The sequence below is a fragment of the Hypanus sabinus genome, chromosome 22, assembly GCF_030144855.1.
Source record: "Hypanus sabinus isolate sHypSab1 chromosome 22, sHypSab1.hap1, whole genome shotgun sequence".
NCBI lineage: Eukaryota > Metazoa > Chordata > Chondrichthyes > Myliobatiformes > Dasyatidae > Hypanus > Hypanus sabinus.
The window spans coordinates 50569183-50585984 of record NC_082727.1 but is presented as its reverse complement, the minus strand read 5'-3'; the positions used below and the strand labels follow the sequence as shown (position 1 = coordinate 50585984).

The following is a 16802-nucleotide window of genomic DNA, read 5'->3' as shown; positions in this document are numbered from 1 at the left end:
AAACTTTACCACTGATTCTTGTTTAAGACTTTAACCATGTAACTTGAGAACAATTGTGGGTGTAATCTTCCTTTTAGTAAAAACGAATAACTTGAGTTTTTGCAACAGAAAATTTAAACCCCTATCAACATCCCCATTCCACTACTTCGTTAATAGCTGCCTACATTTTCCTAACTGTAAAATTTATATTATTGCTTCTCTTCTGCGTGTTTCTTAAAGACAGTTGCTTAACTTAGCATATTTGCAAACACTCATCAGTGTAACAGCCCCAAATGAATATCCACACTCAAAGGCATAGTCCCTTATGTAGCTAGACCATAGCAATACTCAGTAGATGGTGGCAGCGGGTATGAAAGAAGCTGAGCTGGAATAGTAGAGTCCTCTGCTCTACTGAGAATACATTAAGGCACCAGTGTAAGACACTTTGGAAAGTTTTGTATAAAACACTTCTATCAAGAAGCGGCCTACATAACCTCTACCCAGAGTGAAAACCACAACTGGCCCCTTTCCCACCTGTTCAACCTTCTGAGTTCAGTACCTGAACTCAATGGAGAAGATTGTATTTTCAACCAAAAACGTTACAAGGATGAATATCTTGGTGGAGAGTATCACCATCACAGTCTTCTATTTGATTCACTACACTTGGTACTAAGAAATAATTGAGATGACTAAATATATCACATGCAATGGGACCATGTTGGCTATAGTACTTAAATCTCACACTCCGGAAGTAGCTGAGCATGCAGTCTAGCAAGTCCAGTACAGTCTTGGCATTGGCAACTACCGACATGGAGAATTACTCATGAATGAACTTTTACACATAAAGGACTATCACAAACACACACACAATAAATCCCTGTGAAGGTGGTGGGAAGATGGGGTGAAGGTGGATGTCTGGGAAACGATTGAGATGTGGATAAGGGCAGCATCAATGATAGAGGAGGGGAAATTCCATTTTTTGAAGAAAGCGGACATCTCTGATGTTCTGGAAAGTACAGCCTCATCCTGGGGAACAGATGCCACAGTGCAAATATAAAGCAGGTATACATACACCCACTTCCTCTTCTCTTTACCTACCACCCATGAGCCTCTGCAATCAGCACATTTTTCTCTAAAACTTCCATCATCTTCAATGTGATCCTACATCAAATGCATCTTCACCTCGCCACCCATTATCTGTTTTCCATAGGTATTGCTTTCTCTATGATTCCTCTGTCTCTTTCTGCTCCTTCCCCACTGATCTCCCTGCTGGCATCATGTCAATTCATCTCCTCCTTCAAGCCACCTGTCAACTTACTAATCAGCCCACCAATACTTTTGTCCAAATAATCAGAAACAGAACTGAATCCTGCAGAACATCACTGACCACAGATGTGCATTCAGCATAACATCCCTGTACCACTACCCTCTGGCCTCTGCCAATTTTGAATCTAGAGAATCAAGTTTCTATGGATCCTGTGTACCTTAATCTTCTGGATAAGTCTGCCATGAGGGGCATTGCCAAAAACTTTACTGAAGTCCCTGTGCACAACATCCACTGCCCTATCGTCATTTTTGTCATTTCCTCAAAAAAAAAACACAATCAAGTAAGATACAACCTTTATCACACAAAGCCATAGTGATTATTTAGATAATTATGAGGTGTTGTATTTTGGTAAGACAAATCAGGGCAGGAATTCCACAGTAAATTGTAGGGCCCTCAGAAGTTGTTGAACAGAGGAACCAGGGGTGCAAATCCATAGCTCGTTAAAAGTAGCAAAACAGGTAGATACATTGATGAAAGTAATTGGCATGCTTATCTTTATCAGTCAATTTACTGAGTATAGGAGTTTGAACATCCTGTTTCAGCTGGTGAAGATGTTGGTAAGACCACACTAGAAGTACAGGGTAAGAGTTCTGGTCTCCCTCTTTCGGAAAGATGACTTTAAACTGAAGAGGTGCAACCAAGAGTGTGACTGGGATAGAGGGTTGGATTATAATAGAGGCTGGATAGGAGACAGAGTGATGACCTTATCAGGATTTATAAATCATAAGGGGCATAGATAAAGTAGATAAAGTATTTTCCTCAGGGGAATGGGAGTCCAGAACTAGAAGGCTAGCTTAATGTGAGAGAGACGAGTTTTAAAAGAAATCTGAGTGACATCTATTTCACCCAGAGGGTGGCTAATGCATGGATTAAGCTGCCAGAGGAAGTTAAGAGACAATTACAATTATTGCATTTAAAAGGCAACATTGGCTATTCTTCAGTCCTCTGGGGCTTCACCTATGGCTAAAGAGGATGCAAAGATCTGCATCAAGATCCCAGCAATCTTCTCTCTTTCTCTCTCAATTATCCCCTCAGACCCTATCATCCACATTAACGTTCTTCAAAAGACCCAGCTGGTTCTCTTTCTTGATATCAACATTCCCTAGAATATCAACATAATTCACCATGACCTCACAATTCTCCATGCTCACTCCTCAGTGAATATCAATGAGAAGTACTTGTTGAGTGTCTTTCCCACTTCCTCTGGCTCCAGGTGTGAACTCTCTCTTTGTCCTTCTGTGGTCCTATTCTCTCCCTAACTATCCTCTGCTTTTTAATTTATTTATAAAATGCCTTGGGATTCTGCTTAACACTACTCACAATGATATTATTACTTTACTGCCTGTGCAAGGAGAGTCATGTAAATGAGTATGTGTTTAAATAGCAGTAAGAAGCAAGTATATGGTTTCATAATGGAGAAAAGATAGTTTTCTCATATTTTAATTCTAGTGTCTCCTGTTAACAGCACAATGTTTCTTCAGTAAGAATGAGAATTGTAAAAGACTATTAGCCAAGAAACAAGGTATATTCCATTTTTTACAAGTGCATTTATTATCAAAGTATGTATGTTGCAGACAACCCTGAAATTTGCCTTGTCCACAGGCAGCCACGAAACAAAGAACTATGGAACCAATGCGTTCAAAGAGAAACACCAACACATCCCCCCTCACATGCAAGAAAGATCAAGCAAACCGCAACAAAAAAGAGCAAAAACACAAAATCAAAAAGCATATTCCAGTTCAGCTCAGTGTTCGTTTTCTGCAGGCTGCCCCGATTCAAAGTCGCCCAAAAATAGAAACGGAAAAAAAGAATGATCGGAACTAGAACACATCATAAAGCCTAATCTATAAAAATTCATAATTACAAATGTGATGGATTATAATAACATTTTATTCATTGAAACAACGGAAGAGTTTCATGTCCAGCCATCTTGCCAAATTCAGTTCAACCTTCATTTTATTTTAGAGTACAATTCTTTTTAAATCATCTTTCATCTGAAAAAATAATATGCTGTTACAAATGTTGCCTTAGGTAAAGGAAAACAAATACAATCTATTCAAATAGTGGATCTAAAGACAAGAAACAAATGAAGGTTGGAAGTTAATCCTTATTCATAAAATGTAATATTTAGCCTTGATAATAAGCTCCCTTTGAATTCAATAAATTCAAAGGAATAACTAAATTGGTGATTAATTTTGATTAGCTGTGCAATGTTAAACCACGTTCAAGTACTATAAGTACTTAAAATTGCACATCATGACTACTAAATGTGAACTTGCCTTGTGATTTGTAGTTTGCGCTACTGAATATCATTTAATATATATACAATTATTATATCATTTAAAATATATACAAGTATTAATGTATTGCACCAGGTAAACATAAAATAAGTAAAAATTGCAGCACCGCTTTAGCACATTAACTTAAATATGCTGTACAAGATTTCAAAATAGTTTGAATTTTTGAAGCAAAGCTGCATGTATTTTTTCAAAACGTAAGCGGTAGAGCAGATTCAAAAAAAAATTACCATTGCCTAGATTATTGCTTATTGGGTCACATGTTATTTTTGGAAAGGTTTGTATCTATACCTTGCATCATTCGTTCTATTTTACAATGATTTTTTTTTTGCTTGATGCTTCTAAGCTTTAAAAGATTCATATAAATCACCACAGCTGGAGTGTATTAGGACAGAAGGGTAATTTCTACTATATCCTCTCACTGTGTCTCCATGTCCCTCTGTTTTCATAGTTGTTCAAGATGCCATTAGATACCTCTAAGCTGTAATGGTCATTGTTTTCTTCAATGTTCTAATTCTCTACAAAAGTGAAGCCAGTCCTGACAGACAAATACAGATTTCCCTAAGTGTAGGAGTGAAGACTCTTCCACATCAATTACTTATGTTTGAGATTTTGGATCAGAATGAGAGATTTTTGGGTATTTTCCTAAAGCTAACTAACATGAAAGAGAACCCAAATCTGTTACTGTATGAGGAGAGTACAATAATCTAGCTTGTGCCTTGGTTTACAATTAGTTAGCACCAGGGATTCAATATAAATGTAAAGCTTCTACTACGGTACTTAAACTAAATATATACTGATAATACCCAAAAAAATGCTAGAGGAACTCAGCAGGTCAGGCAGCATCTATGGAAATGGATAAAAAATTGATATTTTTGCCTGAGACTCTTCTTCAGGACTAATAATGTATACTGAGCATACTTGCTTTCATATTTATTTATTGAGAAAATTGTTATTGACTTATTTCTTCGTGGATTTAGTTAGGTATTTTTAGACTTTTAAATATTTTTGTGTGCAGTTTTTCATGATTCTATTTTATTTATTCATTTGACTGTGAATGCCTACCATGGGGTCGTATATGGTGATATGCATATACTTTGATAATAAATTTAACTTGAACTTTGATTTGTAGGTTAGAGAGAACATCCCAGAACTTATCGACCTGGCTCTGAGAAAAAAACAAGAAATACATTTGCGTTGTCTTTAACAAGATTGAGCTTGAACTTCATTGCAATGGATAAATAATAAAAACCCTGAACTAGTAGACATGCATTATTTCTAATAAAGATATAGTTACGCCGAGTGCACCAATGGGCTTTTATGCAACAGCATAATAAAGAACAAACATTTTTCTGAAGTCTGAAACTCCAGACAAACTCACAAAAAAGTAAATTAGACACTAAGGTTTTAAAATTTGAAAGGGTGGAGTTTCATATATTAACATTTTATGAAGTGTGGTAGCTTCAATTATATCAATTCTCTGGTAGCTTTAGTATAAGATCTTCCTATCTTCCTGATGCTTTATGAAAATAGTCATTGTTTCTGCAGGATTTGGTCAAGCAGTTTCTGGAAAGAATGAGAATAAATTAATACCACTGAAAATATAAACATCACTAATACTTAAATGAATAATGAGTTATTCTCTCGTGGTTGCAATACCTTTTTGAAAACCATAGCTCGCAATCGATTTGTTTGGGAAGCAACTCTCTTCTTCTCTTCCTCCTTTTTCTTCTTCACCTCTGGCAGCTTGTTATAAATTCTAACACACAGTTTTGAAATGAAAGCAGACATTAGAAATCATCAACCTCTGTGCATCATATATTGTGTAGAAAAAAGTATATTAGTTGTACAGGCAGATGTTATATGTCAGTGGGAAATGACAGCAAGAAAATAGACTGAGAATCAGGGCTTCATTTTAATATGATGCAGTTCTGTTTCATTTGATTGAGAGAGTAGCTCAATAAACCTCAAGTTTATTGAAAGTCATGATTATAATTGAATATTTTCTCCACTATGCCATTATCATAATTCATTTGACTACTTATTTTTTTCTATAGCATGCTTATATTTTCTTCTGTAGCTCATTTGACTTGCTGCCCTTCTGAGATGCCCCTGAACTCATTTCTGCTCTGTATGTGCATCTCGTTGATAAACGCCTCACCACACATTCTCACTCTCATTCTAAGCTGAGAAGAAAAAATAGTTTGATGTACAGTATATGATGTTTTGCTGCCCCTCACACCAGCAGCATAACAGGCAGCAACTAACCACTACTGTATATGGTGTTGGCCATAGATTTGTCTTCTCATTGCTCGAATTGAATTGACTTTGTTACTTACATCCTTCATATACACGAGGAGTAAAAATCTTTACATCTCTGTCTAAATGTGCAATTTATAGTAATTTATAATAAATATAATGTGCAACAGGACAGTCAATATAACATAGAAATACAGTTAAATCAGTATGAATTAAGCAGACTGATGGCCTGGTGGAAGAAGCTGTCCCGGAGCCTATTGGTCCTGGCTTTTATGCTGCGGTACTGTTTCCCAGATGGTAGCAGCTGGAACAGTTTGTGGTTCGGGTGACTTGGGTCCCCAGTGATCCTACAGGCCCTTTTTACACACCTGGCTTTGTAAATGCCCTGAATAGCTGGGCTGTCCGCACCACTCTCTGCAGAGTCCTACAGTTGAGTGAAGTATAGTACCCATACTAGGCAGTGAAACAGCCAGTCAGGATGCTCTCAATAGTGCCCCTATAGAAAGTTCTTAGGATTTGGGGACCCATACCAAATTTCTTCAACCATTTGATGCTTTTGTCAAATTGCTTGTTTTTAGATTATTGATACGGTGTTTGTATCTTCCCCTTGGACATATTTGCCCAGTCTGTCTTCCCATTAGTTGTATTAATACTCTGTAGAGAAATACTGTAATTAATATACTATAACATTATGTGGTTAAAACTCTTTTTTTTTTTATGTATTCACATGATAAAATTTTAACAATGAGTTCATATGTAGATTTAAACTTTGCATAGTATTTTAAAAAAAATGACTGCATAGTTGCTCCAAACATAACAGCAGCAGCTCAGTGTGAGGTTAGAGATATATGAGACTCGCTGGACCATGCGTTGCTGAGGGGAGTGGAGTGCTTTATATTAAATTGTTCCAGACTAGCTCCAGAGTGATCTTCGCCAACCATATAAAATCGGGTGATCGTGATTCCCACTCAGGCCAATGTGACAGGCACAGAAGATAGGCGTGCAAGCTTCTGAGTAATCCAGTTAGCAAGCTTATCAAAATATTTTGGTGTATGTCCTAATGCCATGGATGAAGCTACCCTTTACTTAAAAGCTCTTTAATAGATTGGCAGATTGATAATTAAAATAGAGCATGCACAAGAGGGAAAGCATTTTTATTAGGGAAATAAGAATCAATTCCAAGACATGGATGATGAAGCTGTTTTTATGTCCTTAAGTTCAATGACTTTACAAATAAATGCGTATTTAGCAAATAACTTAAAACTAAATTGCCCTTACTTTTATCTTCCTTCTTAAATTCCTCAGTATTATCATATTAGAGGTCTTGTCATGGGCCCAGCGCTTAAGTCCAATACATAAAAACTCGGCAGCGTGTCTCCTTCCCTAGAAGTTTGCAAATATTTGGCACGACATCTAAAGATTTGGAAAACTTCTATAGATGTGTGGTGGAGTGTATATTGACTAACCAGATCACACCAATGCCCTTGAACAGGAAGTCCTCCAAAAGTAGTGGACGCAGCCGAGTCCATCACAGGTAAAGCCATCTCAACCTTCAGGGCATCAACACAGAGCATTGTTGCAGGATAACAGCTTTGAACACCATGCCCAGGTTATGCTGTCTACTCACTGCTGCCATCAGGAAGAAGGTACAGGAGCCTCAGGGCTCATACCACCAGGTTCAAGAACAGTTATTACCCCTCAACCATAAGGCTCTTGAATCAGAGAAGATAGCCTCATTCTACTTCACTTCCCCCATCATTGAAATGTTCCCACAACCTAAGGATTCAATTTCAATGACTTCATCTCATGTTCTTGATATTGATTGCTTATTTATTTATTGTTATTATTATTACTTTTTTTCTATCTTTTTTGTCTTTTGCGCACTGGTTGTCTGCCCTGTTGGTGTGTTTATTTCATTGATTCTATTATAGGTATTGGATTTATTATGCCAGCAAGAAAATGAATCTCAAGTCTGTATATGGTGACATATAGGTACTTTGACAATAAATTTACTTTGAACTTTGAACATTGAACTTCAACTAGAAACGTAAACCATTCATGTCAATTGGTTTTCATCTGATGTAGAAAATGATACAAATTTTGGTGTGATTTACAAGGTAATATTTTCAAAAAAAATGTTTAGGTAAACTATCAAATGATAACCAGAACCAAATTATAATCCATTATAATCTTTGTCCCTCTTACCATCCATAACATCTGTAGCTTCAGTTTGATTTATTATTTTCTATTGCAATTAAGCATTTAAGCAATTAAGCATGAGGGAAATTTGTAGTCAAGTTTTGGACTGTTTTACTAGCCCTATATAATAAAAATATTATTATTATTGCAGTCCATGAAACAAAATGTGATTCTTTAGCAAAATCAACAGCTAGATTATTAAACTCCTGGTATTGAATCTGTTGGAGGAGAATGAGGATTGGACTAAAATTCACTCTTGTGGAACTTATGTGGGGAAAAAATTAAGAAACACAAAATTTATTTTGTTTTAATCTCATGTTTCTTGACACCTGTGCAGTTGGCATGGCTTTGTGTTAAAGAAAATTGTGATATACACCATTATCCTCTATATAGTATTGGTTTTCTTAGAGGAAGATTTAATGCAGTTGAAGTAATTCAAAAAAGTTTCCTAGTTGAATTCTGAGAATAGGGTAGGTGATCCAAGGAGGACAATTTAGGAAGGCTAAGTTCGTATATTCTGATAGAGAGTGAGAAGGAATGGTTGAAACATATAATATCCTGAGTAGACAAGACAGGGTGACTCTACAGTAGATGTTTCCTGTTGTGGAAGCGTATCTAAAACTAGGGGATCTCTGGTTAAAAACAAAGCATCTGAGATAGCAAATTTCTCCTGTCATGAGACTTTTGTACCTTCTTCCTCCAAAGGCCTGTGGAAGCAAAGACCTTATATATTTTTAAGGCAGTGTTGGATAAATACTTGAAATGTGAAATGTTACCACTGGTAGACGGGAAGGTGGAGTTGTGGTCACAATCAGATCAGCCATCGGATTAAACAATGGAGCAGGTTTGAGGAGCCAAATGGCCTATACTTGCACTTAATTCATAAGTTCCTAAAGCCTTCACCTTCAAAACTATAAGATGAAAACAGAAGATGAAAATACTGGCACTGTTTCTGCAGTCGGTGTGGAAGAAATTTATTTATTCTCTTCAACGAGATGACATTTTCTCATGGAGCTTCTCTGAGCTTTTCATAACTGATTTTCACTCCTCAGATATCTGCTCCAATGCACCACTGTTTAATAGCATCTTTGGCATGTGAAACCAGGTCATAAAATAGTGAAGCTCTGTCACCAATTTGAATGAGAAATCCTAATATCTATCTACAGAGAGTTTAAAAAGCATTACAAATTACATTTAAATTACATATGGAAATCAACTTTCTCTGCAGTTCTCCAATTTCACATAATTGCCTAAAGTTTTAAGTGCAGCACTTCATGACAATAAATTTAAGGAATATATTAGAGGAGGAGTTTCAACTATTTGTCTTAGTTTCCTTTTATTGTTGACACTGATGTAGTATCGTATGATGTCATGCAACTTAAAATGTTATACTGAAGAGTATATATTTCACTACCTGAATATTAATTGCTGAAGAGTGCCAAGGCCGTGAAAAAGCAGGGTCTCGATGCTGCCTTCATAATTATCTCTATAACTCACATCAAATATATAAGTGATGTACTTCAGAATAGAAAACAAAAAAAGCAACACAGATACAATGGCATACTGCTCTATCATAACAACTGAGACCCGATAGCTTTGGCTGAACAAATTATCACTCCCACTATGATTGGTTCCGCCACCATCAATCTTCTCTGAGCAATTGAAATCACTGGAAACTAAACAGAAAGACAGACCAGCCACTTCTCTGACATTCTCGAGGATGAATTCCAACACACACTGAGCTCTACTTATTCAAGCTCCTAGTGCATCTTTGACTATAAAAAAGCACAATTCCAGTTTATAGGATTTTGCTAAGAGGATTATATATTTCCATTCTTGAAGACATCAGTGCTGCCCAGGGATTCTCCCAAAGGAGAGGGAACTGAGGTCAGAACTGGAGCATTCTCTTCTGTTGAAAAAGAGGTGGAAGGATTTAAAGCAGGGGTTCCCAACCCGGCTATTGTGTATTTTATACTTAAGTAATATTTGCGTAATCTTGAGTATACTGTGTGTGTGTATATATATATATATATATATATATATATATATATACACACATATATAAGCATTCTTGTGCATTTAAATATGGCTTACATGCATAAGTATGTGAATTACATATATCCTCACACTACTACAAGATATGACCATGCCTTGCTTAAAGTAAACTCGAAGAAAGGCCTGAATTCACAGATTCCTTCGAATTAGTTTAATATTTTGAAGTTACAAAACACATCACTGGAGTCCATGACCTTTGGTTACTAGCAGGGGTCCATGGCATAAAAAAGGTTGAGAACCCTGATTTTAAGGTGACACTTGTTCTTACTCCTCTCTTAACGTGAGCATGTCCTCATTAAGAATAAAATTAATCTGTTAGCCCAATACTGAATCCAATTCAGAAAACAACAAGGTTAGAAAGCCAAGCAGAAATACTCTTATTGTTGAAACCTACTTAGCCACTGTTGTAAAAGTACCAACTGCCCAGCCAGGGACAGGCGAGTCACACCTGTGCTGTATTAGGTTAGTGAACAGTCAGGTCACAAAAATACAGACATTTTCAGGTTAGTTTCCAGACATACATCTTTTTCATATTCAGACTAACGGTTACAGTATAAAAGCTTTTCATTCTTTCCATCTACTCTTCCAAGCCTTTTGTCATATTTTGCCAATGTACATTGCAGACAGAAAGCAAGCAAATAATATTTTGTTTCAAATAAACAAAATGGATAAAAATATAACATTTGTGAAAATATGGACACAATTTTATAAAGGACACATCCTAAAAAATTTGTAAATTAGTTTCCTGCAAAGTCACAATTGTGTATGATTTGTAAATCGTTTCTAGTCATTCAATAAAAATTTCAAGTTATAAACTGTATCAAAGGCAGATTAGATTAGTGTACATGCAGTAGATATGATTAAGGACATGACCCACTGTAAGTCAATTATTTATTTTTAATTTTCTTAGCTAAAGCAAAGACAAATTTATATGAATGTTATTACTTTACTGAGTTCTGTTCAAAAAGTTTGCAGATTTGACATCTTGGAACATAAGTCAGTACTCAAAAGCCATGCTATTTCTGGCAACTGTTGCAAACCCTGGGCTTCAGTCACTAAAATGAATGAATCCACAATAAGAAATGTTCAAATACTGTATATTGTTGAGTTGCCAGCCCTCTAACTCACACTTCTGTGAGCAAAGCACTTTGCCAGAAATAGAACTGCTGACATTGTAAAGCTGAATGAAAGTTTTAAAATAAATTGCACTCAGGGTGTCTTTACAGATTAGAAAATGTTCTTGATGCACCATCAATAACTCAGAGACGTGGGTTAAGGTAGGCTTTTATTGGCTGGAAGAAAGCACAAGCAGCAAGTGACCATCACACAACATCCTGGAGACTGAGGAAGGATCTGTGGCTCCAATCGCCTTAATACAGGGGTCAGTGGGAGGAGCCACAGGAGCAGTCAGCAGGGGGGAGGGCGTGTCCAGACAGGTATATGTAGTTCACCACAGTTCTAAGAATAATCTCAAATTACCTTTTGGATCTCATCTGCATTTCTTTCTCTGGAATCATCCTCTCCTTCGGTTTGTATAGATTATCTAAAAATGGAGAGATGTGCACTTAATAAAATGCCATGTTTAATCAGATTGTGTACAATTGTACAATTTCAACTTGAAATTTTGTCCAGTGAAAGGTCCTTGTCACTCCACAACAACTTCTGTTTATGCAGTCCAAAGGTTTCAAGATATAATAACTGCAAGGAGTTTTTTAAAGTTGGAAGGGGAAAAATCAAGGTTTTGGGCTTCAGCAAGGGAATTTAAGGGAACGTGATTGATGTATTATCGATTGCCATCAACAATGAAGCAAAGTTTGGAGCATGATAGACAGAATATAAAAGGTAGAGTGTAGCTGGATATAATAGAGCTATGGGACTGGAAAAAAGCTGTATAAGTGGAATTAGAAAAGCTGATAAAGCAATTTCTGAAGAAGATAAATATTTTGGATTATATCTTTACTGGAAAATGTTGCTTTGTGCAATAGCTTACTGAATAAGCATAGATTGTTCCACTGATACTGTAGTGAGATACATCGTAGCTTACGCTTGATAAATTGCAAAATGAACCACTGGAGAGAAATATAATTGGGGAATGGGGTTGCATAGCGACAATGAAGGCCTCATAGGCAGAATATTAAATATTACATGTAGTTAACTATGATTCCAAGCTTCTGACTAAGATTAAGGGTAGGTAAGTAATCTGTCACTGTGGAAAAAAACAAATAGAATTAAAAATGTTGGATCGATGAAAGATCTCCCATTGATTTATGTTACAGTTAAATCAATAGCAATCACAGAAACATTTGTATAAATTGTTTATGACTGTACAAAGACAATCAGTTTGTAAAAGAACATAAATATACCATACTAAAATGGTGACTACAAATAAAGTAATTAAAAAGGATCTAAGTCATACATCAAACCACAATCAATGCTCTGAAAAGAGTTTTGGCAAAGATGCTGCAATTTTGAAGTGAATGAATTGACCAGTGAAGCAGTAAATTTTGTTGAAATAACCAATTTTGCAAAGGTGCTATCCTCTCACCAGTTTTGGGACTGGGACCAATATCTCAGGCTATAACTCTATCAGCACTAATCAATTATAAACTTCAGCCTTCCTGTGATTGCACGTCAGTGTCCGAGAACTTATTGAACACTAAATCTTACGTTTTCTCTTTAGTAATATGCTTGATCTAAAGGCTGTAAACAGCAAAAACTTCCTTTTTACTATCTTACAACTGAGAATTCTTCAACATCTGCAAAGGTGAATTAAACCTATTGCTGTGTGGCACATCAGAAACATTTTCCTTGTGAGCCCACTGCTGGGAAATCCTGTAGTACTAAAATCCCACAAAACCAGAAGCTACTAAATTTACCTTATATAATGCAAGCTTCTTATCATCATTTATTCACTACATGCCTTGCATGACATAGGTAATTATGGTATTGACCGTGATTGTTCTTGGCAAATTTTTCTATAGAAGTGGTCTGCTTTCTTCGGGGCAGTGACTTTACAAGACAGGTAACCCCAGTCATTATCAATACTCTACAGAGATTGTCTGCCTGGCATCAGTGTTCACATAATCAGACTCTTACCACCTTGGAGAAATTCAGGCAAGGCAAGTGGGGCATAATTTACTGGGGAATTATGCTGCTGGGGGTTAAGGGTGGGTAGGGGTTAGCAGTCAGGAAGGGTATGGTGTTTAGGTTGGCAGTGGCTGGTGGATGGCACAATAGGCAATTATGTGTAATTGTCACTTCATGAGGTAGAGATCAATATTTGGGATGAAGTGCTTGGAGATATTCTTGGGCATATGGGACAGCAGATCAGTGGATAGAGTAAAAGCTGGGCAAAGGTTGCAAGCTTTGCATGTAGCCTCAGTGAGAGGGAGGTAAACAAAGCTGACTAAGCAGGAATTGGGTCATAAAGTTAGCCTGGGATATTCTCTACCAGCTTTTCTTTTAGACACTGAGATATTCTCTTTTTGTTACTTATTGAGATACAGAATGGGATAGGCCTTTCTGGCCCTTTGAGCTACACCACCCAGTAATCCCCCTATTTAATCCTAGCCTAATCACAGGACAGTTTACAATGACCAATTAACCTGCCATCCAGTACGGCTTTGGACTGTGGGAGGAAACTGGAGCACCCACAGGAAACCCATGTAGTCATGGGGAGAACATACAAACTCCTTCCAGACAGCGGCGGGAATTAAACTCAGGTTGCTGGTACTGTAAAGCATTAGGCTAACCACTATGATACTGTGCCACCCACTGCTGCAAGCCTATGTCTGGTTCAGGTCACATATTCTCATTTTAAAGCTAAAGGAATAATGCTACCACTGTTGGAAACTCTAGCTCATATCTGGTTCCTCCAAGTCTTAGCACATCAAATGCACAGAAAAGTGGAACTGAAGATCACAGACTTCATAACTTACTCTCTAAATACATGGTTTAAAGCAAGGTCACACACTAAGGAATTAATGCAATTGACAATTTTAATTTGCGAAATGCAAACACCACAGATTGGTAATCCCTCAGTAACTGTGGCAGGGACAAAATCCAGTTCTCATGCAATATTTTTATTGAATCGCACAAACTATGCACGTGCTGATGAACAAGCAATAAGAACTATTAGTTTTTAATATATCCTATTCATCGGCAGCACTTTCAGTCATGACAAGTTAATTAGGCATTATGTGGCTTGAAATTGACCTAAAAGCAAGCCTCATTTGAATTTCATTTGATTGGGTTGTCTGAAATGATATTTCCAAAATCTTTCAAAACTGTTTTCACCACTACTGATGGCTTACCGCCTGAAGCCACTCAAACAAGGGGCTAAAATTGAATGATTCATACATGTCATAATACTACTGCTAGTGGAGCTGCTGTTTCACAAATCCAGTGAATTGGTTTCAACCCGAGCTCCGGTACTGGTCGTGCGTGTCCTCGCTGTGATTGTATGGGTTTCAACCAGGAGCTCTAGTTTCCACCCACATTCCAAAAGAACAAATGGGTTGGTAAGTAAAATGGTTTGATCCATTATTTTGCAGAGAAGGGATTAAAACGGTCAGCAGCTGATTGGGATGTGGGGAGAAGAGATCACAGAGAGAGGAAATCAGTGGAGGAATGAGATTGTTTGGAGAGCTAGCATAGAGCAGGTGGGCTGAACAGTCTCTTGGAAGGAAATATGAAATATAATTATGTATGTCTGCTGCATAATGTGTAGATAGAGATAAGTATAAATATTCTATCAAATTTAAGTGTTCTAATCTGAATTCAGTTGCGCTGAAAAATTATGGAAGCATATTATCCATGGACAACCAAAGAAGATTACCAGATAGATTAAACATCAAAAGCAAACCTTTCAGACTGAATTGATTTTTTGCTCAAACAAGGAATATATTGTGCAATATTCTACATTTTCTCTCCAATATACTAGTCAGGCTTGCAATTTGAAATAGCTTACCACTCAGGGGGTGTGGTCTAGTGCACTGACGTTTTTTAAATGGGGAGGCTAATGGTCTGATCCTTTTCCTTTGTGGCTGCATGCATTCCTGTATCTGGACTCTCCTCTGCCTTGCCTGAACTTCGAGGTCCTGCAAACGCTTTTGTGATCGAAAGATAAAATCAGGCTTGTACAGCTCCAAAGCCTCCTAGCGTGAAAATAAAATGCAAGTGTTATGATTTGTATGTGGTGTCATACAATAAAGAAAATATAACAACTTTCTTCCGACAACATCTTCTCTATATAGACTAAAGAAAAAATGAAGGTATGCAGGTGTGGCTAATATGGTGACCGCAGAGTATTTTGGTAAACTGGATCATCAGTTCCATGTTACATATGAACATATAATACCTTTTCAGTTTTTATTATATTAATAAAATACTTCCTCACCATTAACTTAGATATTCTCTGAGTTATTTTCGTTAAATGTGTGGAGGAGCAACACCATATATTCCATTTAGATAGCTCAAATCTGATGGCATGAATATTGATTTCTCCTTCCAGTTAAAAAATTTCCCTCCCTCTGGACTCCTCTATTCCCCACTCTGGCCTCGTATCTCCTGCCTATCACTACCCCCTGGCCCCCTCCTCCTTCTCTTTCTCCTATGGTCCACACTCTTCCTATCAGATTCCTTCCTCTCCAGCCCTTCACTGTTCCCACCCACCTGGCTTCACCTATCACCTTCTAGCTCTTTCCCTCCCCCCCCCCCCCCCACCGCTTGTTTATTCTGGCATCTTCCCCTCTCCTTCCAGTCCAGAAAAAGGCTCTTGGCCCAAAATTTCTACTTCTTATTTATTTCCAAAGATCCTGCCTGGCCTGTTGAGTTCCTCCAGCATTTTGTGTGTGTTGCTTTGGATTGCCAGCATCTGCAGAGTCTCTTGTGTTTATGCCTTATGCATCTACCAAGATGATAAATTTAATAACTTGTCCAAATGATGACACCCTTCTAATGCTGTGCAGACTTTCATTAATGCTTTGAAATGTCAACTATATTAATCAGCACAAGGCAGAATTACAAGCAAGAAAACAGATGCTGTATTTTTTGAATGCTTTGATTAAAAAATATCTTCAGAAAAATAACTTCAGGAAATAATATGGTGAAGAAAACATTACTAGGCATTTTTGAATTTGCCAATATTGATTACATTCACAGTTAACATGTACACGTGGAGCAGTCTGTGCCCTACATGATTAATAAGGTACCAAGTAAAATTTAGATGACATAATATCAGGAAATGAATGTAACCCTTCCTTTTCCATCTGGGAAATGAGTCACTGCCTATTACACAGTGTTCAGCAAGATCAGTGGGAACTCCCACAGCATTATTTACCCTGTTGCATTAAAGGAATCCACTTGAAATAAAGAAAAGGTGAAAGGCAGAACAGTTGTTCTGCAATATTATTAAGTATTCAAGCTCTCAGCTGGATTTTTTTTAAAAAACAGGATTACTTCATATGTAACACCATCTGTTTACGCCTCAGTGTGAAATCTGACAGCCCAGTCATTAGAGAGCAGCCAGAAAATGATGAAACAGTGGGAAAAAAATCAACTATCCAAACTAATTATGAAAATCAATAAAGAAAATTTGAAATCAATGTAACTTGCAAAATGCTTCAGAAAAGCAGACAACTTGTGAATATTTATCCAATAGGTAACTCCTGATCCTCACCTCCATA

The 16802-nt window shown here is 37.0% G+C and overlaps 1 protein-coding gene and 1 long non-coding RNA gene across 5 annotated transcripts in view; one reads left to right on the top strand and one right to left on the bottom strand.

Annotated features, from left to right (window-relative positions):
• Positions 1-16802, top strand: part of LOC132379599 (uncharacterized) — a 124533-nt gene that overhangs the window by 11897 nt on the left and 95834 nt on the right. The window lies entirely within an intron of this gene.
• The window catches only part of c22h10orf90 (chromosome 22 C10orf90 homolog), a 282594-nt gene continuing 268545 nt past the window's right edge, over positions 2754-16802 (bottom strand). For 3 of the 4 annotated variants that reach the window (XM_059947699.1, XM_059947700.1, XM_059947698.1), the window contains 4 exons: positions 15086-15272; positions 11596-11659; positions 5263-5362; positions 2754-5169 (listed from right to left, as the gene is read on the bottom strand). In XM_059947699.1, coding sequence (XP_059803682.1) covers positions 5137-5169; positions 5263-5362; positions 11596-11659; positions 15086-15272 — 384 coding nt within the window. In that variant the 3' untranslated portion in view covers positions 2754-5136. The remainder of the gene's footprint in view (positions 5170-5262; positions 5363-11595; positions 11660-15085; positions 15273-16802) is intronic. The other variant, XM_059947701.1, reaches the window with a different exon arrangement.